The sequence below is a fragment of the Musa acuminata genome, chromosome BXJ2-11 (genome assembly GCF_036884655.1).
Source record: "Musa acuminata AAA Group cultivar baxijiao chromosome BXJ2-11, Cavendish_Baxijiao_AAA, whole genome shotgun sequence".
NCBI classification, from domain to species: domain Eukaryota; kingdom Viridiplantae; phylum Streptophyta; class Magnoliopsida; order Zingiberales; family Musaceae; genus Musa; species Musa acuminata.
Genome location: NC_088348.1, coordinates 33,068,878 through 33,091,607, shown reverse-complemented (window position 1 = coordinate 33,091,607; position 22,730 = coordinate 33,068,878). Strand labels below are relative to the sequence as shown.

The 22,730-nt window shown below is 42.6% G+C and overlaps 3 protein-coding genes across 3 annotated transcripts; 1 reads left to right on the top strand and 2 right to left on the bottom strand.

The window, feature by feature from the left end:
• Positions 1-663: 663 nt before the first annotated feature.
• On the bottom strand, positions 664-5,049 carry LOC135627116 (uncharacterized). Its single transcript, XM_065133081.1, has 4 exons — positions 4,824-5,049; positions 3,207-3,842; positions 2,685-3,105; positions 664-1,491 (listed from the first exon to the last, which is right to left on the bottom strand). Exons 2-4 carry the CDS (start codon positions 3,774-3,776, stop codon positions 1,178-1,180), a joined length of 1,305 nt encoding a protein of 434 aa, XP_064989153.1. The 5' UTR covers positions 3,777-3,842; positions 4,824-5,049; the 3' UTR covers positions 664-1,177.
• A 1,075-nt stretch (positions 5,050-6,124) lies between these two features.
• LOC135627489 (pentatricopeptide repeat-containing protein At3g20730-like) lies at positions 6,125-10,075 on the bottom strand. The gene is made up of 3 exons (XM_065133609.1): positions 9,217-10,075; positions 7,091-8,608; positions 6,125-6,260 (listed from the first exon to the last, which is right to left on the bottom strand). The coding sequence occupies exons 1-2, from the start codon at positions 9,962-9,964 to the stop codon at positions 7,554-7,556; spliced, it is 1,803 nt and encodes a 600-aa protein (XP_064989681.1). The 5' UTR covers positions 9,965-10,075; the 3' UTR covers positions 6,125-6,260; positions 7,091-7,553.
• Positions 10,076-17,548: 7,473 nt separating this feature from the next.
• LOC135627002 (homeobox-leucine zipper protein ROC2-like) lies at positions 17,549-22,564 on the top strand. The gene is made up of 12 exons (XM_065132899.1): positions 17,549-18,175; positions 18,659-18,900; positions 19,087-19,204; positions 19,385-19,573; positions 19,661-20,104; positions 20,219-20,320; positions 20,601-20,801; positions 20,884-21,058; positions 21,176-21,447; positions 21,523-21,618; positions 21,706-22,104; positions 22,194-22,564. The coding sequence occupies exons 1-11, from the start codon at positions 18,074-18,076 to the stop codon at positions 22,078-22,080; spliced, it is 2,316 nt and encodes a 771-aa protein (XP_064988971.1). The 5' UTR covers positions 17,549-18,073; the 3' UTR covers positions 22,081-22,104; positions 22,194-22,564.
• The last annotated feature ends 166 nt before the right edge of the window (positions 22,565-22,730 follow it).

The window sequence follows — 22,730 nt, the reverse complement described above, 5'->3', positions numbered from 1 at the left end:
TCAAGCTTTCTTCGGATAAATCGTCCAAAAATAATTTCGAATTCTTTCATTATAATGCTCATCAAAGAAAATATACTTCTTGCTCGTGTGTCGGCCGAGGCACCGAACACAAAACGGCCCCCACTCATTGGTTTTCAGTCGTGGGTCCCACAAAAGACTATCGGCTCGACCAATAGTGGGAGGTGTTTTAGTTGGAACATCGAATCTCGAGACTTGTAGATGATATCCATGTTTTATTTGCCAAGTTGGCACGAGATGCCTGGGTTTTGTATAGCCTTCCTACTGCCGACGGCGGCGGAGTTAAGTAGGAGAATGTTCATGAAACGGAATGAGTCTGACGACGCCTAAATTATCTACATAATGTTGTTGTTGATTATATTTACAGCTTTGTCATTGAGATTCCACATAATTATGATATGTTAGATGATTGCAAGTATATTATTATATTGAGTCTTTCCTATATATAGCATGATATGAGACTATTAATTCAAGATCATGGTTAAATATCGAGAATGACTTTGCTACTTAGTTAGCTAATGTTGTCTATCTCGTGTCGTGGACTTTAACCCCACATGACATGTCGATCGAATAAGATTGGAAGTGTCCACCAAGTGATGATGACGTGTTGCCCAAGTGGCTACGAGACATCAGCAGTCATCAATCTACACGCCACAATCCCCATATCAAATTTGACTTTCAACATAGTTTTACTTTACACAAGTATAAAAACATATCTGCAAGCTTCGGTATGCAGATCGAATATTTGCATTCAAAGTTCAAGGGATAGTGTCGGGCACCCTTTGGCATGTATATAACTCGCTAAGAATATTGAGGAAAAAAGAATCTTCTAATAGATATCCCTATAAAGCCTGGTGAGGACAGAGCGATCCAACCAAGCTTGCTTATAACAGTGTCGTAGTAACTCACTAAATCACCTATTTGGAGGCATGGGTGAACTTGTACTTACTTTTCTATGGCCAGTGGAAGGACTGTCTCTGTTCATGTCAGCATATGATGCCTGGAGGCTGCTGAGGATCCTCGTCTCCTGTTGTGAAAGCTCTCTGGATTGATAAACTGATAGATCTACACCGATGCGGATGATCAAGATCATATATATTGCCTGATCCATCAAGCAAAAAATAAGTCTTGAGAACCACTGGGATGAAAAGATACTGCACTATCGGGCATCAATCGTGCCACCATCTGATGCCAGCTCAAGATGGCCATCATCCACAACAATGCTTGTGACTTCTTCTTTCGGGATGGCTTGAGTTCCAGGGGAATCATCAGATGGGATGTTGATCCCCGCAAACCCAATCATAACAGCGACAGCTCCAATGAAGTCCATGAGGTGGGGAGCATGGCCGGTCAGTGTGTCCACAACAGCGGCTATCGGGACCTGAATTGTTAGACCAGCCGTAGCAACTGTTGTTGTTGTTAAATGGGTGGCCTTCACCCATAAATAATCGCTCAGCACATTGTCCAATAAACCTGTGCCGACATAAATCAGAATAATGTTAAGTTGTAACCATTTCCTAGTCTTTGTTCAGAATACAGACTAAATAAAAGGAAAATTCATCATATCGACCTTCAAAAATATGCAAGTACGTATGCATAGAGCTGCAGGAACTTTCTAAAAAGGATGATTCAGCATGACTTTCTTGTGAAGGAAAACAAATATGCTAGGTAACATAATATGATCCAGAGGACGTATTACTTCTATCATTTGTTGTTTCCAATAAGCTATTATAGTTTGTAGGCTTCAATAGTAATCATGAATGAGTTTCCACATGGAAGTCAGAAGATAGAACACACATGTACGATACTTCTATAGTTCTTCAGTTTTTCCACTGTCGAGGAGTTGATGAGTATAGCTCAAATAGTACTGGCACTATGGCTACTGGTAATACACAAGACCAAATTACTAACCAATAGTATGGAGTCATAATCTTTGTCAAAAAATTATATCACTGTAAAAGAATTACTGACCACAGAGTATAATTTGAAGTTCCAATAAAAGACCTCATCATGATATTGGACACATTGCGAATGAATTAAACCATTCTTATAGCTGCTGCACTTCTAAATGGGAAGACTGGAACTGGATAGCATAGAACTGCATAAGAAATAGGATTTCACCTACTCCAGTTATGATGCTTGTAACCTCATTAGTACATTTCCGCTAATACTCAATAGTTCATGTAACAAAGTCCACAAATATTGAATCCTCAAAACTTTATTACATTACGAATGGTAGTGGAACTATCATAATACAAATAGAAAAGCCAACAAGAGATTAAGATATAGAGGTTCCCAGTGCTTATTGATGGTTCGAAGCTAGAAGACATGTCATAAGCTATGCTTGTTGGTGAAACGTGAGGTATTCAATCTTTTTCCTTCTTGAGAAAAGGATTGAAGTAAATATAAATTCAATCATTGTTTCATGCCAACCTTCTTCAAAAGATAATCATGATAGGTACCACGTGTCCAAAGATAACATTCTAAGAGCATTAACTTAAGTAGCATCTAGAATTGAGTATGTCAGAAAAACATTTTTTTATTTTTCCAAAAGAAAGTGATCACTAGATAATCTAATACGATCAAAAGAGATTATACTCATAATATAAGCTAAGAATAATAATAAAATTGAAACTTGGAGGCTAAAAATAAAAATGACTACAAACCTTTTCCAACAATAAGGCCAAATTGATTCCAGTTAAGGCTGCGAAAGGGCTCCAATCTTGTGAAATTTAAAAATACAGCAACAGGAAGAAATATCAAGAGATTAAATAGCCCAACAAAACCAAGAAACTGAGCGGTACTTGCTTGACCTTCTCCTTTTTTCTCATCAGGTAACTTTTTCCGAATCAGGGTGATATAAACAGCATATAGTCCGGCTGAAATGAGAGCTAGAACATCTCCTAAAAGAGGATTTGTTGCAATTGCACTGACTTCAGAACCTGAATCAGCTAGACTGACAATTATTGTTCCTCCCATGCAGAGAAGAACACTTGTTAGCTTCAGCCATGTGAATTTTTCTCCAAGAAAAACTAAGGCAACCAAGAAAGTGAAAAGGCTTGACGTGCTGCTCAAAATAGTATTTGACTGCAGATAGGAGTAAATACCCTTAATGTACTATTACAAAACAAACAGGAAATAGGAGATTTGTAGAAAAAGATGGCAACTAATTATGAAATCATACTTACTGTAACTGTCGTATACTTAAGTGAAAGATTGAAGGTTAGTTGTGCAAAGAACCAAAAAGGGCATATCAGCAAGCTGATTGTAGCCACACGAGTACGAGTCCAGCGTCCCTTTGAATCCACTTGCTGACTGCAATCATCTATGGCCATAATTGGTTCTTGCTCAAAGATTATTCTACTCTGACTATGAAATGTACTCTCAGAATCTTGAGAACCAGAGACAGCTCCTGACATAATTTCCATTCCAGTAGGACTGACCACTGGTGGGTGAGTATTATGATCACCTTCTACTAGAAGATTTACATTCTCCAAATCAGCAGATAGCTGCGTATCAGAATGATTCTTGCCTTTGAACCAGGAAAAGATTTTTTCATTTGAATCCTCAACATATCGAGAAATTTCAACAATAGGGATGTAAACCACAAATAATGAGTTGCAGATGTAAGTTATCAAGAAAGGAGAAACACCAGAGTCTACAACAGACTGAACTATATAGCTAGCAGCAATCCATATTGTTGCCACTGCAAGTATATATATCAATCCTAAAACCCAACGCTGTGTGTCTCCCTCCATCCACTTTCAGATCGATTTCCACTCGTGAACCTTTTTTATCCAATTGATCCAGGTTGTTACAGCTACCTGACAAAAAAAAAACTGCATCATTATGCTTCTAACGAATAATTGTATGACATCCTCTTTTCAGCTCAAGAAGTTGCATAATCACTTAATGAAATGAAAACAAGAATGTGTAGGCTTAGTCTGACTTATTTTATCATTCAAAAGGCAGTAGAGTGAGATAGCAATATATTCAAATGTAATTTGGGATGAATTTCTAAAGAATATAATAAAAGCATACTATTCCAAAACATGTTTTACATCATTCTTAATAATGTATGATACTAATTAACTACCTCTGGTAAAAGAACCAAGAATTGGACCACATAAGACTTCACAATAACTCACACCAAATGCCTTTCTAATTGCAAAAATGAAAAAAGAGAAAAAACTCCTATCAATCAAGTGGTCCAAAGACAAGGTCACTGCTGCAAAAAAAAGAGAATTTTTCTAGAACAATTATAAATGTAAGACTTCTAATGAATAATTCTATGCCATACTCACCCTCGTCCACTGAATCAACAATTAGCAGGAAATTCTGTAGTCACTAAAAACATGAAAACAGTGATCTGAACGAGAAACTTTTAGATTCATAGGTCACCGGAGTTCTACTTTAAGAATGTTTCTCTAAAGAATACGCTTCTAGTACAAATGTACAACCTTCGTACACGTTCACGTCATTCTATGCCAATGTACGCCACTGATTACCCGCACAACCGCAAAGGAATACCTTCCCTATTCCAAGAAACAAGACATTGCAGCAAAAGCGCGATTTATCATCACAGAACAATCGTTCATCGACACCATTGCAACACAAAAGAAGAAGAAAACCAATAAATCATGTGTTCCGGCACGAGATGATTACAAAGGAGAAAACAGTCTTTTGCTCCTGGCGTCTACCTAATTTCTTCCGAGAGTAATTTAACGCCGAAAGACCCAACGACAAATAATGAGGAAAGATAAAAAAACAATCGAAATCAAGAGATCCATAAGGGAAAACGAAACCTTGGAGGTGATCCAATCGACCGTCGGCTCAACAGAATCGACGGAGAAAAACACGACAATTCGAAGCAAGATTGAGAAGCTCAACTCCTCCACAGCTCGAAGAAGCCCCAATCGGCGGACGCCGAGGTCTGATTGGATCTCGTAGGAAGTTTTTGAATCGCCTAACCGAGTTGACCCAATTGCATGAAAAGTTATCCCCAAGTTTTTCTACATCGGATTCCGTTCTCCGTGTGCTAAACCCAATCCTATAATTGATCTGTCACGGATGCGGGTTTCTGTGTGATCCGATAACTGAATCCGATTTATAATATTTGTCAAAAACATGGAATCCCAATAAAAGAAAAAAAAATATAAATTTACTTATACATCCTTTTAAAGTCTACAAATATTATATTTACCCCTCTATATATTTTCATTTCATATATATTCCTCCAAATATTTTGATTATATATCTAAATATTTTGATATCTAATTATATATATATATATACACACACACAGCATATTGTATTTTTGTTCGCATGCAGTATGGTTTATAAATTTGTACTGGTAAATCAAATTTTAAGACCAATAACAGTTTTATATAAATAATAGAAGAAAACCAGCAAGTAATAATATTATATGAAAAAGCTTCAAGCCGGCCATTGTCATATGTTGGTCTGAACTAATTCATATTTCTAAAAGCTTGAGACAAATTTTCATTTTCATGGAGCACCAAAATCTCAAGGATACAGAAAACGAAATGATAGTATCCAACAGGAACCTGTTCTAATCACTAGCAAATCAACCTTTATTTGTGATTCGAAGAGTAAAAGCAGTAATTTCCTAAGGTTCACACTTTTATCATATTAGTTCCTGAAGCAAAGTAGAAATCTGGAGGCCACAGTGCCAGAAACACACTAATGTAGTCTCCGTTTAGGCTTGACCAGATAGGCTAATATACAGTACAACATTAAACAAGATGTCCCTATACTATCTCTGATGAAACTATTACTTGGAGTAGTAAAAATATTTTCCAGCAAATCTCTTTTCCTTTTTCTTTTGTAAGAAAAGGACTAACTGAGAGGACATTCACATTTAACTTCTTCCCTGTGGATATCAGGCATCAAAATCCACAAGATTCAGTGAATCAACACAAATGGCATTCATAACCCTGTAGACATAATATTTCCTGCTATGTGCAAGTTCATCACATAGACCAATGGAACTTGTATTAGACTATATTCTAGAATGACATCCTGTTCTGAGCTTGCAATATAAAATATTTTGCAACTAAAAAGATCATATGAAATAGCACCATAAGCATCACGATCTCATAGGTTAGAGATTGTTGACACAGCATTGACTTTGCAGGGTTGAGGTGGCCTCATGCAGTTGTCTGCTTGTTGCCTGCGCCAACACAGCCATCACTTCCATTGAAATCAGAAATCATTCCTTCCTGCATTCAAAAATTAAAACTGTAGTGACTATTAAAGTTTCTCTTCAAGAAAAAAGAGGGAGAAAAAGAAATATACACAAACGGTCCACATCCATATATATAAGAAACCAGAAACTGCTTCACCATATGGCCTAAAATGCTAGGCAACCTGATTCTTGGGTAACAAGATATACTTATCTATTCACCATACTAATTGGTCCACGACAAAAGTTTGAAACACCCCATTGTTCCTTTGTGGGTTATATCTAACTCTAACATGGATAAACAAGAAGGCCACACCCCTGCTTTGATATGGATACCATATCCACCATGGGCTTTTTACAAGTCTAGCGGTTGGTGATGACTTCTTCCATTGCAGTCTCCCTCAAAGTTAACTTATTCGCTTCATATTTTAATGTAGTTTAGAATCTGAAAAATAATACAATCCTACAAGTATTCTGTTTCTCACATACCACAGTGGGAAAGAGAAGCCAATGTTTTGAAAGTTAGTTGAGTGAAGCATGGTAAAAGGGAGAAGCAATTTTGAAAATCTGAAGGATGCAAGTTTTCATGTGCAACTCATAACACTAGCAGGGACTACAGAAATCAGATGTTTGCTTTCACTACAAGCAATGTATTTGATGAGAATTTACACTGCAAAACAAATAGCCCATCAGCGGACCAGCTAGATATCATATCAAGTGACGAAAAAACATGCAGACAGCATGGTCTTTGGCTTACGGTAACTTTTCCCTTTTCTTATCCTCTTTTTAGTCACTCAAAAATTTTCCCTGAGCAAATAAAATTGATCCATAAATCTAAATTCGGAGCAGAATGACATAGAAAATTACCTTTTTCTTGCTGCTTAAAAAGCTGAAACACAATTTCAATGCTGAATTTTGAGGCTGCTCAATTATGCTTTCCTAGAATCTCAGCAGCAACTCTGTCTCCTCGCAGACTTTCCATCATCTTCATAACTCAAACCATGATATGTCTGGTACCTTTAGAAGATAAAAGTTCTCTGCTGTTTGACGGTATTTAGCATTTTGGTGTGACAACTTGAACAAGGCTCTTCCAGAGTTCTTTAACCACAAGTCCCTTCAAAATTCTCTCTAGAACATTTTCTGAAAGAAGATTCTCTCTGCAACATATGTCACCATGCTCTGGAAAAGTAAAGGATGAATGTACGATTCACAAAATAGACTCAGCCTGTTGTTCCATTCGTGGAATTTAACGAATGTTGAACTTATTTCTCTGCTTTGAGTTCACGATTAAGGTATTTCTGCATGCAGGAAACATGTGCCTTCTTCTCAACTAAATGTAACTATGGCCAGCATCCTTCTTTGTTGATCTTTGTTCCATCATTTCCCTCATCTTCAATGCCGACTCCCATAATCCTGCAGCAGTATATACATTTGCAAGGACTACATAGTTTACAGATCTTTCAGGATATAAACTAAGAAGATATCCAGCAGCCACTTCACCAAGGTTCATATCACCATACATTCTACATGCACCAAGCATAGCACCCCAAAGTGATGCATTGGGCCTAATATTCATCTTGCAAACTAGATCATAAGCTTCTTTTAGTTGACCTCCACGTGCAAGGAGATCCACAGCACAAGAATAATGTTCAACTCTTGGAACGATTTGATACTTGCTCACCATCAAGTGAAAATATTCCAAGCCCTTGCTAATCAAGCCAGAATGACTGCATGCAAAGAGAAGAGCAAGAAACGTGACATCGTTTGGCTTCACCCCATCCTCCTCCATCTTTGAGAAAAGTGTTATTGCACCTTCTCCGCAACCATTCTTTCCATATCCAGTTATCAGAGAAGTCCATGAAATAACATTTTTATGTCTCATCTCATAGAAAGCATGACAGGCATCCTGAAGTTCACCTGACTTTGCATACATGTCAATAAGTGCATTGCCCAAGGCTACATCATAATCTGGGTGCTCCTTTAACATATGAGCATGAATTTGTCTTCCAAAACTCAATGAAGGCACATTAGCACATACATTAAGAATGCAACTTAACATGACATCATCTATTCTCATGCCCATATGATTTATCCCACGGAATATCTCAAATGCCTTCCAACTACAGCTTTTGTCCAGCGCATACCCACTAACTAATGCAGTACATGAAATCAGGTCCCGGTCAACCATAGAATCATACAGCAGCTGTGCCTGACATAAGCTCCTGCATTTTGCATATGCATCGATCAATGACCCAGAGACAACACAGTGACTTCCATGGCCCAATTTGACAATTGAAGCATGGATCTGGTTAACATAAATAGGAGATCTAAGTACACCAGAGGCCCTTAGAACACTTGCATAAGTGAATCGATCAGGCCGCATACCTGTTTCAATAAAGAGTTTAGACTAAGTAACAGGTCCATAAGTGAGATTCAACAAGATTGAATGTTGTTCTTGCTGACCAAATTACATTTTGAGGACTTCATTTTGAGGAATAATGACCAAATTACAGAAATCATACAAGAAATTTGCAGTAGAAGAAATATCTTGACGACTTTAAGGTCATGTACATTTTTCATGACCGAAGATGATTATGCCTTACAGTCTCTTGATAGTAATTACAGTTTACATAAAACAAGCTATGCCAATACAACTGAAATACACAGTACAGTTGAGCAGCAATTTATCCATATTGATTAAACGTTGAGCTATATGCAATGAGATCTAAAAATTGAGCAGTAAAAACATTCCAAGTTGCTAGGACAATCGATTCAAGCCTAACAAAAGCAATCCTAATATTTTTAAGATCCATGAGCTGGCTCCTAAATGCTATCACGCAAATCACCATGAGACATTGTAGAATGTGAATTTATTGCATTTAAATTATATCATATGGTGGCACTGATTCATATATGCTACATGATCTTACATGCAATTAGATTCTTGAATTAGCAGAGTAACTAAAAACCATTTGAACAAATTTAAACCATACCATCACGAATCATCAAACAGAACGCTCCGAATGCATCATCCCCAAGACCTCGCACGGCACAACCACCGACGATGGAATTCCAAGCAACAACATCCCTCTTGTTCATCCTCCCAAACAGCCGCAATGCCTCATCGACTGACCCGCACTTCAAAAGCATATCAACGAGAGCGCTCTGCACGAACAAATCGTCCTGAAATCTGCTCTTGGCTATACATCCATGAACCTGCTGGCCACTGCCGATGCAACCCAAACTGGTGCACGCCCTGAGGGCGCTCCCATACGTGAACTGGTTGCCCTTAAGACCCGACGATCGCATGTTAGAAAACACTTCCAACGCTTCTTCGGCACGCCCATTTCTGGAGTACCCAGAAACCAACGCGGTCCACGACACGACACTCCTTTCAGGCATATCATCGAACACCCTTCGCGCTGCGGCCAACTCGCCAAACTTGGCATAAAAGATGATGAGCTTGGTGCTCAGGTGGAGGTCAGGGGCGTGACCGGCCGAGCGCAGGTGGACGTGGAGTGACACACCATCTTCCTTGGCGCCGGAATCGATGCAGAGCTGGAGGAGCGAGGAGTAGGCGGAAGAAGGTAGAGCAGGTGCGGAGGGATCGGAGAGGAGGGAACGGATGGCTTCTCTTCGCCGGCCGAGATCGCACAGCGTGAGCACTTTGGGCTCGGGGTTTGCGTAGCGGGTGAGCTTGGAGAGGCGAACGATGGCAATATTCTCGCGAATCGCGTTCATGGACGTCGCCGGGGAACGGACAGCTCCTCTTCGCGCCGTTACGGAGCAAGATATGAAATCGATGCGCTCATAAGACTATAGAGACGACAAAGAGCAACCAACTTGAGACGAGTGCTGCTCGCACGAGTCTGAGAAAGTGTGAGAAGATGGAAGGTAAATAAATATAACCGAGTGAAAACGATGAATATTAATTAATAATAAAAACTTAATTTCGAATTTGATTAGTTTGGTGGAAATGAGTCATCGAATAAGCCATCTTCTTGGTCGTGTCCAAAATTAATCTTAATTCAAAATGGTTAAACCTAAATTAATTTTAATACACACATCATATTTTTAATACGAGACTAATAATGCACATGTCTTTATATTGTTAGGTTCTAGAAATTGCCACGAAAAACAAACATAGAATCGACATGGCTTTTTATTGTACTCGCTATTGCTTTGTCACTTCCAGATCGTAGTTCGATTGCGTGAGTGTTGTTGCATCGTTGTCACTGTGTTGAATGACTGGTGACAGTGTGTACTCTTTCCGAGAGGTGACGGTGCTACTTGCCCTCTGCAGATTGGACTTGGTGGTAGGTTTGGGTGGGGCATTTCAATCAATCTCGACTGTGACTCACCCAGCTTGATGTACGTATAAGCATCACTGTCTACGGATTTGTAGCGACTACTCTTAACATACTCTCCACGCATGTTCGCTTTGGCCACCACATCTAACATCAAGTGATCTTACACAACTGTGTTTTCTTCTGTTTCCTATAGCGGCGATGCAGTCTTGCTCATCTCTTTCCTCGGATAGATTTGCATGAAAACAAACGTATGTGGCTCTTTATGTGCAGGTCTCAGAACATTGACTATGATGAGATGGAATCTCTCTTTGGCCACTGTAACTTGAGGTTGGTGCTCAGACGACCTTAAATGCTGCTGTTTTTGGCAGATGGCAGATCACTTGCTATTTGGTATTCTCACTTCTGGACTGGAGTGAGTTTCTCTTGCAAAAAGCACTGCCAGCAATGGTGGTGTGCGGGTCCGGAAGCTGAAGCTCGACTGTTGTTGATCGAGCCTTTTGCAAGGTTGTGCATGAAAAAGCTTTGACGAGAGTTGCAACAGATGCAATCATGATTTGCAATTATAATTATGATTTGCGTGAAGTACCACAAAGTTATAAGATATATATATATATATAGGATGGCAATGGTCTCTATATCTCTCTCTGTATGGCTTCATGTTCATTAAATGATCAGTTTAGTGTGGCTCATGTGATCATCACTATATCGAGTCCATTTCATCACTTGAATTATCAAGCACATGTCATCTCTCTCGATTATATAATCCTATAGTTGCATAAGAACTTCCATTAAGAATGTAGCTATGTATGTGATTGAAGGACTTGAGTTGTGTGGAATACTGGAAAATGATGGTCTCTCAAGAATTACATAGAAATCAAAAGCTGTTTGTTGGCATTTAAAGCATCGTATGGTCACGAAGGAAGAGATAACAAGGCAGGCAATACAACACAAATATCTTATGAAAGTCCATCATCTTAGTGCTAACCTTAAATACTCCAGCTTCTGCTATCATAAATATGTGTATTAGTGAGTGCATTAAATCGAACTGTAGGAGGAGGAGGAGACTGCATACATCACAACATATCATTCTTCCCAAAAAGTGGAGGAATAAAGACCCTATCCACGACCAAATTTATTTCAAGGTAGATGAGGTGAAGGCATGAATCATGAAGAAGTGCTTGGGGTATGAAGGCCCAAAAAGGTAGGAGCAAGACGTGCATGGGCAGACTCCAATTACTCCTCTTCCACTAGGTAATACCACAATAATTGCAAAGGCATTAATGTTAAGGTTCATGTTTTCTTGGAGGAAACAATGAATCGCAGAAATGAATGGGATCTCCCCATCAACGAAACAAATATAATAATTCAAAATGTGTAATTCAGCTTCCATGTCTGTGCGTCTATTTTACATCTTCTAAACTAGTCAAGGACATGATTGCGCAGCTATTGCACTGCCTCAGGTTTTGCTGTCATCAAGCTTGGCTGATTTCAATGGCTTGTCTTGGCTGCTAAATTCAAGGAGTTCCTCTGTTTAGCCTAACCATGCAATGCTAGCTTTAAACTAAAAAGTATATCTTCTTATGTTCCGAAACTGTACTCATCAGTGCAAAACACAATTGCACTCATAAACTGATAAGGAATAGGTTTATACAAGTTCAAACCTGGCTTATACATGAATAGATTTGAAATGGTTAACATAAGGTCTTTCTTCGTGTTAACATACGAAAATCAACTGATGAATCGGTCCAGTTGATTCACTGTCAAAGGTATAGGTCCTTCCTAATAACTCCTCCTTGCTGACGTGGAGAGCTGACATGGCAAGCCAGGGTAGAGAGCATGCTGGGGAGGTGATTCATTGAGAGCGATCTGGCCCTGGTATGCTAGAGTTGGGTTAGAGAATTTGGTCGTTCTTGCTACTGGGCCACCTCTTGGTTGTATCTTCGGATGGCGACGGGGGTCTTGCATAACAGGTCTGCACCGAGGGCATCCTGACTCGATCCCTCCGATACTTAAGTCAAAAGAATGGAGATGGAAGTTAATAATGTAAGTGAAAGAGTGAAGACCTCTTGCCTACTTGCCCCAACTTAGTCCGGAGCTTGGCTTTTATACCTAAGCGTTGTGCGGCCTAGACGTGCGTTCGCTAAGGCCCCCCTTACCTTATATGGTAAAAGCATTAATGAGGATAACTTACTTACGTGTGTGTCCTTTGGTGCTTGGGGCAAACCACTAGGAGGATGCTTCTAGGTTGACTTCCTTATTGCTTTGGATTAGGCAGGAAATGGTCTCTTCATTGTTAATCGGGAAGGGAAGGCTGTTGAAGACGGATCATGTGGGCCCATTCCTAGAAGCTGAGATAGGTGACATAACCTCCTACTAGCAACCATAGGGAGTAGGTGGTTCCTGAGCTTTTGCTTAGGTGTTGGTTACTTGGTGGGGGAAGTTGACAAGTACCAAGATTATCCCTATTATTCATCCCCTCAAAAAAGCATTTTTTTTAGCTTCGAATGAAGGGCTTGAAGGACGTCGCTTTTTCAACATTCCTATGTGGTGATGCGATCGTTATTTAGCTTTGGGTTCATTGCTGGCACCATGCAAGTTGGTGCGAGGCCCGTTTGGGGATGGATTGTGTTTTGCTTGGGTGATATTTGCTTAGACAAGTATTAACATAAGGGATCTCTCTCTCTCTCTCTCTCTCTCTCTCTTCCTCCCTCTCTATCTTTGTTCTCCCCCTTTCACATGAGAGTTTATTCTCTCCCATTTTTCAACCTCTCCCTTCTACTTCGGGAGGTTTCTTTCTTCATTTTTGCTTACCCCTTCCACACGAGAGGTTGGGTCTTCTTTTGGGCCTACCCCTTCCTCTACTTTTGGGGGCAAGTACTCGACCACTTGGGCAAGAGTGTAGGTCTATAGTAGTGAGTATTGGCTCGACTACATAAGTAGAAGGATCAGTATCAATTGGTCGTAGTAGCTTTCGTCGTAGCGGGTCTTAATTCGACCATCGTGGGTGGAGGTATCAATATTAGTCTATCGTAGTGAGTCTTAATTCGACCGTCATGGGCGGGAGTATCAATATTAGTCCGCTAGAGCAGCTTTTGTTGTAGCATGTTTTGATTCGATTATCGTGGGCGGGAGTATCGTATCAGTCCGCTAGAACGACTTCTGTCGTAGTGGGTCTTGATTCAATTGTTGTGAACAAGAGAATGGCTCGACTGTGTGGCTTGCTCAGTTTGGTTCGAGGATTCGCTTTTATACATAGGCGCTGAGTGGCTTATACATGTGTTCTCCAAGGGCCCCCTTACCTTGTATGACGGAGACATTAATGAGGGCGGTTTATTGGCGTTTATCCTTTGGTGCTTGGGCCAGACCGTTAGGGGGACGCCACTTGTCCCTCCCATTTAAGGAGATTCCTGGAAGGTGGGGTGTGGACTCTCTGGTTGAGCTTTAGGTGATGCGCAGCCGACAACCGGAGGGTGGGACGTTGTGCCATAATGCATCAACTAGGGGAGGAGTGGAGCAATGATTTACATCATGCTGGTGAGGGTTTGGACCTACTGAGTAAGACTTAGGAATGCCTCTGATAGAGCGAGCAAATAGCTTGTGCTTGGCCTTGGGGGGAAGTCTCGGGTCGTTGAGCAAGCACCAGTAGTGCCCTAGCGTCTAGGCCACGGTAGATGCGACATTCTATTAGAAGGGAGGTGTGTGCCTTACTTTGCTCAAAAGGACTAGAGGACGTGCATAGCACCTCCTCACTAGAGCGCTTGTTTGGAGGACTAATGGAAGGATATTCCTATAACATTCAAGCCTTGCTTCTAGCACTAGAATGGTAACATATGAAAACAGTCGACTGGTGAATCGGCCCAATTGGTTCACTGTCGAAAATGCAAGTCCTTTATGATGACTCCTCCTTATTGATGCAGAGAGCTAGCATGACAAACTGTTATGGAGAGCCTGTTAGGGGAGGTAGTTCGCCGAGAGCGATCTAACCTTGGTATGGTGGAGCTGGGTTGGAAAGTTGGGTCATCCTTGCTGCTTAGCCGCCTCTTGGTTGTGTATCTAGATGGCATGGGGGGTCCTACACAATAGGTCTACGTCGAGGGCGTCTTGGGTCGACCCCTCCAATATTTAAGTTAGAGAAATGGAGAGTGAGGTTAACAATATAAGTGAGAGAGTGAATAGCTTTTGTTCGCTTGTCCCAGCTTGGTCTAAGGCTTCGCTTTTATACCTAGGTGCTTAGTATCCTGGACATGCGTTCGTTAAGGCCCCCCTTACCCTGTACAACGGAGACATTAATAAGGGTGGCTTGTTGGCATTTATCCTCTGGTGCCTGGGGTAGACCACTAGGGGGACGCTTCCGGGTTGACTTCTTTTATCGCTCTGGGTTAGGTATGGAGTGGTCCTTTCATCGACCATCAGAAAAAGAAGGCTAGTGAAGATGAACCATACCATCAGTCAGTAATGCACGGGCATGGCTTCTGCATAAGTCAAGAGTGGGCGATATGAGCCCATTCTTAGAAGTCGGGACAAGCGACGTGACCTTCTGTTATGGATCATAGGTTGTAGGTGATTTTCGAGCTTTTACTTAAGTGTTGTTTACGTAACTAGAGAGTTGGGGAGTGTCAAGATTATCCCTATCACATACAAAATATATGATGCATGTCATGCCAACGCAATAGTTTTTTAATTTTTGAATGCATTGTCCTTGTCCTAGGGAAAAAGGATGTTTATGGGGAGGACCAGTGAGGCAACTTGGGTTGTGTTCCAGCCATTCATTCCCGGAAAGCTTCAATGTTACCCCAGAAAAAGAGTGGAAGACCGGGTGGTGTTTACTCTTTAGTCCACTGGTTAGTCTTTAGAGGAAGAATGTTGGGCAACTAATAAAAAGCTAGTTGTTGTATGAAAGGTATTTATGTACATCAACATCATGTGGTTGAATCTTGAAAGATGAAGGATTTATTACACCTTTATTATAATGATCAGAACTGGCATGCCTACATCATACACTCATCTTCTACCACTCGTTGAACTGTCTATCAAGCTGACATCACCTCAAGCAAGATTTGACTTTGATTTGACCTAAGTTTCTGACCTTCGTTAAACACTAAATGTTTTACATCTCACCCATGAAATCTAGATGGAATCACCTGTCATGTTCTTGTCAGATAGAGCTCAATTCATAGCCGATCAAATACCCACCACTGATCAGTAGTTAAAGTTGAGATGAAGAGGAAGGGGAGAGAGATGGAAGTCATTGACAGCACCCTCCGATTCACATCATCATGGCTACGGAAAAGGTTGAGATGAAGAGGGAGAGGAGAGAGAAGCTGTCGTCTGAAACACCCACGTTGAGAACCGGGACATTGAGGTCAAATGGAGGACTGTGTTGGTGACAAAAGTCAGAGAGAGTCCTATCAGCAAAAACACCCCTCGAAGTAAATGTTATTGACATCAGTCCTCCGATCTCTCGTCCCTCCAAAGCCGCGTCGCTTACGCGGAAACCTCTGGCCGTGGCCGCGTGTGATCTGGCACTGGGTCCGCAGCCGTCGATTGGGAGATGGACGGTGACGATTCTTTTCGACTGTGGGTCCACCTCGGGACTCGCAATCTTGTCCTTTTTGTGGGACCCACAGGTATGGGGGGGATGTGTCCGCGGAATCGCGTTAAGTGCTCCAAGATGAAATGGCTTCGTGTAATACGTGTAGCAGCATGCATTTGTCTCCCGTTATCAGCACTTGGTAAGGATTCAAGAACTCTCAATCAGCGTTAACTTTGGTTAAACAAACACGATTAGATCATAAATATGGTCTAATTAGTAAGACGAAAGATGAAGAATACGACAAGGACATAACCCCAAGGAGATAACGATAGAAGTAAAGGTATCTTTTGACTTTGTCCCACGTAGTTTTCTACGCAAACGCCAAGACATGCATGTCATCCCTCGCAACTCCTCGGTCCCACTCCCTTTTGCGTTACCAAGCTTTAGGGTCTCTCTTTCGAGTCCAATATCTTCGAGCCATCTCTCTCTCTCTCTCTCTCTCTCTCTCTCTCTCTTCTGTCTAAGAAGCAAAGAAGAACTTGTCATTTACATGTACATGCGTATGCGAACGCGGCATGAACGCATTAAAGCCTTCGAGTTCGCTTCCCCTCTATCTTCTCTCTCCTTCACACTATCGCAACCCAAGCAGTGGCGATCAGAGCCATTAAATGCGAGGCGTTGGAGGGGAAGAGAGGAGGGCTCCTCGCAGGAGAAATTGAAGACAGGGAATAGGGCACAAGCTCATTTAATAGGGGGAGTTGGGGAGGTGTTTCTCAGTGGGAAAATGAGAAAACCCAGTCAACCCCACCCGACCACTCCGCCATCATGAAGGTTGGAGATCTTAGGGTTTGTGCCATGGTTCAGCATCGCTCTGCCCTGACAGGAAGAGCCTTGGCTCACTCCTAGGGCAACCCAACCGATGATGAAGAAACTCTGTTGGCTCTCCATTTCGTCAATGGTCAATTCTATGAACATATCTAGTTAATGGTGAGAACAAGTGAACGAAAAGTTTATCCTCTGAATGAGAACAAACAATAATCTCCAAAATGAAACTGTTATTTCCAAGTCATTCGGTGTGCAGATAGAACTCTTTGCATGACATGGAAGTAATCTTTTGGGGGCACATATTTGCAAAGCAAAGAGAGAAAAAGTATGATGAATGCATACGTAGGTCCAAATATTCTTCTGTTTCATTACCAGAGTATCGTTATTCTTAGGACTGCACACATCCAACAAGAAAACTACTAAGAGCAAATGATACAGTATGTTACATGTCTTAAACTTAGTAATCTCTATAGGTTGGTATATCCACCAATCGTCTCTTTCACCTTATACTCAACCAGTGGAAAAAAATTTAAAGCACACATTTGCTCTCTCTCTCTCTCTCTCTCGCTTTCTTTCTCTCTCTACCCTAATAACACCATCCTCTCAATAAATGCAATTGCACCATCTCAATGCGCTCTGCAATAACTCATCCTCATCACTTCCTCTCCACCTGTTCCCTTTTCTCCTTCTTCCCTATCCCTTGCCCTCCTCTTGTCCAGATCTCCTTCCCGTCCCTGATCTAATGGCTTCTCTCCCGGTGCTTTCTTCCCTGAAGCCACCTCTTCCTCTTCCTCGCATGCACTAAGTCCTGCTCTCTTCTGTTTGCTCTCTTCCTGACGTAGAAAACAAAGGAGGAGGAGGAGGAGAGAGAGAGAGAGAGAGAGAGAGAGAGAAGAGAGAGCGTTCATGTCCTATGACTAGATCTCAGTGATATTGGCTACTCACATTCCATCTATCCCTTGGTTGTCACGTTTCTTGATGTTAAAAAGCCATTTCTCTCTGCTCTCTCTCCTATTTTTTTCTGAAACTTGTGACTTTGGAGACCCAAGTTGAGTCCAATCCGCAGTCTGCTAGTAAGACACCTTTTTATCATCTTCATCGAGATTGAGAGACATATATACACAAAGGGAGAGAGAAAGAGAAGTGGAGGGGGGGAAGAATTAGGGTTTGAATGAGTGAAATATGCCTGTGGGGCTGATGATACCAGCAAGGCAACCACCATCCATGATCGGGAGGAACACCGGCACCGGTTATGGCTCGTCGTCGGTGTTGTCGCTCAGCCAGGTCAGCAGATCAGTACTCTTTCTTCTTGCACATCTTGTTGTGGTAAGAGCTTTGTCGAGGTCTGTAAAGATAAGGTGAGTAGTGAAAGGATTACAGTTGCACAAGTTTGAGTCCTTTTGTTCGTTTTCCACTTAATCTTTGTCTTCCAGTTCTTTAAATCTTTCTATCCTTCGTCTCTTCGACAGGAGATAGGAAAAAGAGACTCTCTCTCTCTACAGAATACATCAACCAGTTTTGTGTTTGTTCATCCCCTCTCACCAATCTTCTTATATGCACTTGTCCACACTTGATCTACAGAAACACCTTCGGACATCAAACCTTGCTTAACGATTGATCGACGGCACTCCTTTATCCCAACCTCCTTTCTATTTCACCTTTGCACCTTTTCCAAATTCATCACACTGGTCACAACATTCGATTAATTGAATTCAATTTCTTGTCGAAATACGAGGACTGAAGGAGCCTTTGTGGCTGCTTTTGTAGCCAAACTTGTTAGAAGGGCAGCAAATCCCACTCCAGCACCAACATCATAACCAGTTTGTGGAGATCGCACAGGCCACCACCGCAGAGAGCGAGATGGCAAGGGCTCGAGAGGACGACTTCGAGAGCAAGTCATGCAGCGAGAACATTGAGGGCGCTTCCGGCGATGATCAGGACCAAAACCAGCGCCCTAGGAAGAAACGCTACCATCGCCACACACAGCATCAAATCCAAGAAATGGAGGCGTAATTCTCTCATCACTCTCCTTGCACAAGATACCAACACAAAGGACAGTTACTTAGAAGATTAAAACAACAAGACCTTGTCTTTTGATTGTTTTCTTTCTCAATCACTTCCTTATGCCAATTCTTTTATGTTAATTGTTGTTTCTCTGTCCTGTTCTTGACATATTGCACTCACATTTCTTGCAGTTTCTTCAAGGAATGCCCTCACCCGGATGACAAGCAGAGAAATGAGCTGAGCCGGCAGCTTGGGCTGGAACCTCTCCAAGTCAAGTTTTGGTTCCAGAACAAGCGCACCCAAATGAAGGTGTTTTCCTACGACTTCAATAACCATTAAGGACATTTACTTAGCTCAAACTGCATGTCGGCCATTGACCACGTTTTCTCCTGGCCCATTATCCTATTCCCTCACGTTATTGCCATCGTCTTAGTCTCTTATCACATGCTGCTTAACACTGCTCTTAAACTTCTCCTCCCGTTGTCATAGAATCAACACGAGCGGCAGGAGAACTCTCAGCTACGAGCCGATAACGAGAAGCTTCGTGCCGACAACTTAAGGTACAAGGAGGCCCTCAGCAATGCTTCATGCCCAAACTGTGGCGGGCCTGCTGCTCTTGGAGAAATGTCCTTCGACGAACACAACCTCAGGATCGAAAATGTTCGGCTGAGAGAAGAAGTAACTGCTCTTCACCCCCCATTATGAGATTTATGATGCTTTGCGCTAGGTATGTGAATTGCAACTGCTCTTCCCATGCTTTGACAGATCGATAGGATATCAGGGATAGCAGCTAAATACGTGGGTAAGCCAGTGGCGTCGTACCCGCTCCTTTCTCCCGCCATCCCTTCACGTTCACCATTGGACCTCGGCGTCGGAGGTTTGGGGGTGCAACAGGGGATTGGGAGTGAGATGTTCGGAGCCGGGCAGTTACTGAGGAGCGTGTCAGGGCTGCCGGAGATCGAGAAGCCCGTGGTCATCGAGCTCGCCGTGGCCGCCATGGAGGAGCTCATCAGGATGGCGCAGCTCAGTGAGCCACTCTGGATTCCGGGTCTCGATGGCGCAGCCGAGACTCTCAACGAAGACGAGTACGTCAGAACGTTCCCCAGAGGGATTGGGCCGAAACTTCTGGGGCTGAAGTCCGAGGCGTCGCGCGAGACTGCGGTGGTGATCATGAACCAGATGCATGTTGTCGAGATACTCATGGACGTGGTACGGGAAGTCGTGGTTTAACTAAGTAGGATGGATTACGAAGGGTTAAAGGTTTGCTCTTCTGATGCTGGGATTTCATGTCTCTGTTCTCATAACTCTTTTGATGGTTTACAGAATCAATGGGCAAATGTGTTCTCGGGCATTGTGTCGAGAGCATTAACACTCGAAGTATTATCGACTGGAGTGGCTGGCAATTACAATGGAGCTCTGCAAGTGGTATATTTCTTTTGCCCAATGTTCTACCTTCACTTATTTTCTCGATCTATTTCCAAATTTCTCTTGAATTTAAAGCGGTTTTAGTTCATACGTGTAAGATTGCATCTTCTTTGTGGCGAGACATAGTCTTATACGAAATCTTTTACCTGGGAAACTGCATCTGCCATATTCCACTGAGCTCATGAAGAGCTATGATCTGTTCTTCTTGATCGACGTTATACACTTCCGAAGGACTCACTCTGTGCTGAAGCATAATATCCTCCCATCTTTGAATCCTCAGATGTCAGCAGAATTCCAAGTTCCATCTCCGCTTGTTCCAACTCGGGAGAGCTTGTTCGTCAGGTACTGCAAGCAGCACGCGGATGGAACTTGGGCGGTGGTTGATGTTTCCTTGGACAGCTTGCGCCCCAGCCCAGTCCTGCGATGCCGAAGAAGGCCATCCGGCTGCCTGATTCAAGAAATGCCCAATGGCTACTCAAAGGTGAAGAACAATCAGGAAGATTAGAAATCCAACGCTAACATGTTGATCGACTGTTCTTAGGAGTTGTTTTCCCGTTCCACAGGTTACTTGGGTGGAACATGTCGAAGTGGACGATAGGTCTGTGCATAATATCTACAGGCCCTTGGTGAACTCAGGTCTGGCATTTGGTGCAAAGAGGTGGGTCAGTACCTTGGATAGGCAATGTGAGCGCCTAGCGAGTGTGATGGCTAGCAACATACCCTCTGGAGACATCGGCGGTAAAACTTTCCGCTGCTCCCATTTCATATGATCGTTGATATTGTCATTATGTGCGAGTTTCTAATCTTAGCCAATTCGATGTTCTCTTCTTCTCCACGGAATATACGTACATACAGTGATCACTACTCCAGAAGGCAGGAAAAGCATGTTGAAGCTAGCTGAGAGAATGGTGATAAGCTTCTGTGGCGGTGTCGGTGGCTCAGCTTCACATCAATGGACTACACTGTCCGGTAGTGGTGCAGAGGATGTGAGGGTTATGACGAGAAAGAGCGTAGACGATCCTGGAAGGCCTCCTGGTATTGTTCTTAATGCGGCCACATCCTTCTGGCTTCCTGTCCCACCGAAGAGGGTGTTCGACTTCCTACGTGATGAAAGCTCTCGCAGCGAGGTATGCCTCGTATGCTTCTGAGATCCGAACTATGCGAGCACACGTCACTTCTTGGTTTTGTTCATGCATTTACAGTGGGATATCCTCTCAAATGGTGGTGGTGTTCAAGAAATGGCTCACATCGCTAATGGCCGAGACCATGGAAACTGTGTTTCCCTGCTACGCGTCAATGTGAGTGTATTGGTATTTGTAGTCGTATGTTGCTACACCATACAGACTGGGTGATCGTTCTCTAAATTGCATGACGGGCGATCGCAGAGCACGAACTCAAGCCAGAGCAACATGCTGATACTGCAAGAGAGCTGCACAGACTCAACGGGCTCCTACGTGATCTACGCCCCGGTGGATGTCATCGCCATGAACGTGGTGCTTAACGGTGGCGATCCTGACTACGTCGCGCTCCTGCCGTCAGGTTTCGCCATCCTCCCGGACGGGCCATGTGGAGGACAAGGCGGCGAAATGGTGGACGGCGTCGGATCAGGCGGCTCCCTCTTGACTGTAGCATTTCAGATCCTTGTCGACTCGGCTCCGACGGCCAAGCTGTCTCTTGGATCAGTCGCAACAGTCAACAGCCTCATCGCATGCACTGTTGAACGGATCAAGGCTTCAGCTGGAGGCGAAAGTGCCCACTGAGCCTGAAGAATACACAAGATATGCGTGAGTGACCTTTTCCATCCGCATAATCCATGGTTTGTTGTCTCTGAAGTATTACATTCGTTGGTGCATGATGATGCTTTGATGTGCAGAAGAAAGGGTGGAGTTTGGAGCATCAATTGTGGGAAGTCAAGAACGCACCTCAGACTTACCCTGCAGCGTAGTGTTGGTTTGGCGGCCTCGGAGCAACTCAATACCCCGTAGGCACTCTCCACCACCACCATGCGAGGAAAGGTTGGTTCGGGCATTGACTTCCCCTCGTTTCAGGACTACCACCTCTAGGATTTTGCTGGAATTTTACCCCCCCCTCTCTCTCTTTCTCTCTCTCTCCATGGAACAAGCATATACTCTCTCATTTCCCACCATTTTATCTTGTGTTTTGTGTTGTTCTTGTGGTGCTGGTTGAAAGATTCTGTGCTACGCCACCCTTTTAATATGAAGAGCTTATGTTAATTTGCTTTCATTTAGTTCCTTCGTTTCACTCGCTTGTTTGCATTGATTGACATGGGTGGTGGTATTCACTACATAACTGATGAACGACAGAATCGTTCTCGCATTTATTTCCACAGCTGCATACGAGGTTGTCTTACTGAATAGGAGGATCCTTGATGCATTCGCCGAATCATCGA

Excerpts from the sequence above, each read along its gene's own strand:
- LOC135627489 (XM_065133609.1), bottom strand. The coding sequence starts at position 9,964 with ATGAACGCGATTCGCGAGAATATTGCCATCGTTCGCCTCTCCAAGCTC. Across the intron at positions 8,609-9,216 it reads CTGTTTGATGATTCGTGATG|GTATGCGGCCTGATCGATTC; the intron begins GTATGGTTTAAA and ends TTATTGAAACAG.
- LOC135627116 (XM_065133081.1), bottom strand. The coding sequence starts at position 3,776 with ATGGAGGGAGACACACAGCGTTGGGTTTTAGGATTGATATATATACTT. Across the intron at positions 3,106-3,206 it reads TTAAGTATACGACAGTTACA|TCAAATACTATTTTGAGCAG; the intron begins GTAAGTATGATT and ends TCCTATCTGCAG. Across the intron at positions 1,492-2,684 it reads TGGCCTTATTGTTGGAAAAG|GTTTATTGGACAATGTGCTG; the intron begins GTTTGTAGTCAT and ends ATGTCGGCACAG.
- LOC135627002 (XM_065132899.1), top strand. The coding sequence starts at position 18,074 with ATGCCTGTGGGGCTGATGATACCAGCAAGGCAACCACCATCCATGATC. Across the intron at positions 19,205-19,384 it reads ACAAGCGCACCCAAATGAAG|AATCAACACGAGCGGCAGGA; the intron begins GTGTTTTCCTAC and ends CCGTTGTCATAG. Across the intron at positions 20,321-20,600 it reads ACAATGGAGCTCTGCAAGTG|ATGTCAGCAGAATTCCAAGT; the intron begins GTATATTTCTTT and ends TTGAATCCTCAG.